Source organism: Mustela nivalis, assembly GCF_964662115.1.
Source record: "Mustela nivalis genome assembly, chromosome: 7".
NCBI classification, from domain to species: domain Eukaryota; kingdom Metazoa; phylum Chordata; class Mammalia; order Carnivora; family Mustelidae; genus Mustela; species Mustela nivalis.
In genome coordinates, this window is record NC_139026.1 from 24,705,223 (window position 1) to 24,707,194 (window position 1,972).

The 1,972-nt window shown below is 46.5% G+C and overlaps 1 protein-coding gene across 1 annotated transcript; it reads left to right on the top strand.

The window, feature by feature from the left end:
* Positions 1–743: 743 nt before the first annotated feature.
* Positions 744–1,939, top strand: NDUFA12 (NADH:ubiquinone oxidoreductase subunit A12; the record flags this gene model as incomplete). Its single annotated transcript, XM_082742413.1, has 2 exons — positions 744–970; positions 1,837–1,939. Exons 1-2 carry the CDS (start codon positions 747–749, stop codon positions 1,937–1,939), a joined length of 327 nt encoding a protein of 108 aa, XP_082598539.1. The 5' UTR covers positions 744–746.
* Positions 1,940–1,972: the final 33 nt, after the last annotated feature.

Sequence of the window (1,972 nt, forward strand, 5' to 3'; positions counted from 1 at the left end):
CAAATCTGGTCAAGCACCTAAGTGTAATTACAAATACACAGGAAGTACAGGGGATAGAGGAATACAGGGACATGATCAACAAAATCCAGGCTGTGGAACACTCTACAGGAGAAACTGCCAGTTTTTCGTCAAATAAATTGGAAGGACAAATAAACTAGAAACAAAAAACCAAACAAGAAAAGCTTTAAAGCATACTATGTAAAATAAAATAGCCGCTGGAAAATTAGAAATAATATTCATTTAATATCCATTATTACTTAAAAAATTTAAGTAACATGCACGATTTAGATTCCTAATACATTTTTAAGTGTTTAAATTTTGAATTTTAACTTTGCAACTAAATCCTTGAGAGCAGATATTAACTTTATACTTTTCTATACATCCTCCTCGCTCTCCTACCTACACAGCACTAGTATATGTCCTCGTGTCAAATGTATTCGATATCATTTGTGCTAAATATTGAATTTGTTAATGGTATCTTGTTTCTAAAGAATTTTGGCACTGGAAAAGGTTTTGGAAGCAGTCTGAGCCAGTCATTTTAGATGACGACACTGAGGTCCCTCAAGGAGCAACCTCTATAGAAGCGTAGTCTAGGTGAGCTCTCCACCGCATGCCCTGCACTCCAAAACTAAAAACTCTAAAACTTAGTAGGAGTTCACGATGCATGCCTTCGCTTCCCAGGGAAACTAGCTGAGCGCTTCCCCACAAACCGTAAATAGCCGCGCAGGGGCGCTCCAGCGCCGCGCATGCGTAGAGGCACCTTCGCCTACCGCGTTCGCGGGCACGGCTGGGAACTTTTTTGGTCGGTACGGTCTGGCCGAGTATGCGCTTCCTCCCGGTGCGTTTTGAGCGCCGCACCCGGGAGGCTGGGCCTACCGGACAAGATGGAGCTCTTGCAGGTCCTGAGACGGGGGCTGCAGCAGGTCACCGGCCACGGCGGCCTCCGTGGCTATCTACGGGTTTTCTTCAGGTAGGCGGCCAGAGCCAAGCTCTTGGCCTCTTGGACTATACTTGAGTTAGCTGGTTTCTTGGAAGGAGTCCCGGGCTTGGGTCCCTTGGAGAATTCGCAGCTCTTGTCAAGGACAATCTGCCCCCTCTCTGCCCTGCTTCCCCAGGCCGAAGTGTGGGTGCAGGAGTCTCCCTGAGACAGGATCAGAGCCCGCTGTAGAGACTGTAAGAGTGGAGGGCGTGTGGGCTGCACCCCTGCCCGGCTTCCTGGAGAGTCGTGCGCTTTGCCTAACACTCTGACCTTGGGGAAGTTTCTACCTTCTCTGGCCTTCAGTTTCCTCCCCTGTACTTTAAGGCTTTGGCCGAGATGGTAGTCATGGTCCCCGCTCGTCCTGACATTCGTGCAGTTGGGGGAGCAGCCTCGTGCGCGGGAACCCAGAATCGAGTGAAAGCCTTGGAGACCTGAGAATCATTTTCAGATGATATCCTTTGGCTTCGGTTTTTCCTAACTCCAGTGCCTCATGGCCTTGGAGGAATAAGAGAAAAGTCGTCTTGTAATTTGAAGATATTGCATCTATATATTTAGTGTAATTTTAAGCCTATCCTTTGAGTCGATCTTTCCACGTGGCTACATGGTGCTGGGGGCAACAGGAGCAGGGATTCTGGAGCTTTTCTTACCTGAAAGCCGATTCTTCAGCAGTGGGTGGCTTGATCCTGGAGATGAAGGCTGGAAGTGTACAACTAGTGACCATCCCCAGATCTCATTTTACTCGTTGAGGCAGCAGCCTTTGTTTCTGAAAGTTGTTATACTCACTGTATTAAGTTTGTGCTTTGAACAAAGAACCATTGTAAAATCTCTCTCTCTCTCTCTTTTTTGGATATTCACAGGGCAAATGATGTGAGGGTTGGTACCTTAGTAGGGGAAGACAAATATGGAAACAAATACTATGAAGACAACAAGCAGTTTTTTGGTGAGTATAGTATTTTTTGATACAAATATCGAGAGTGAGATTGAGACTTGGTG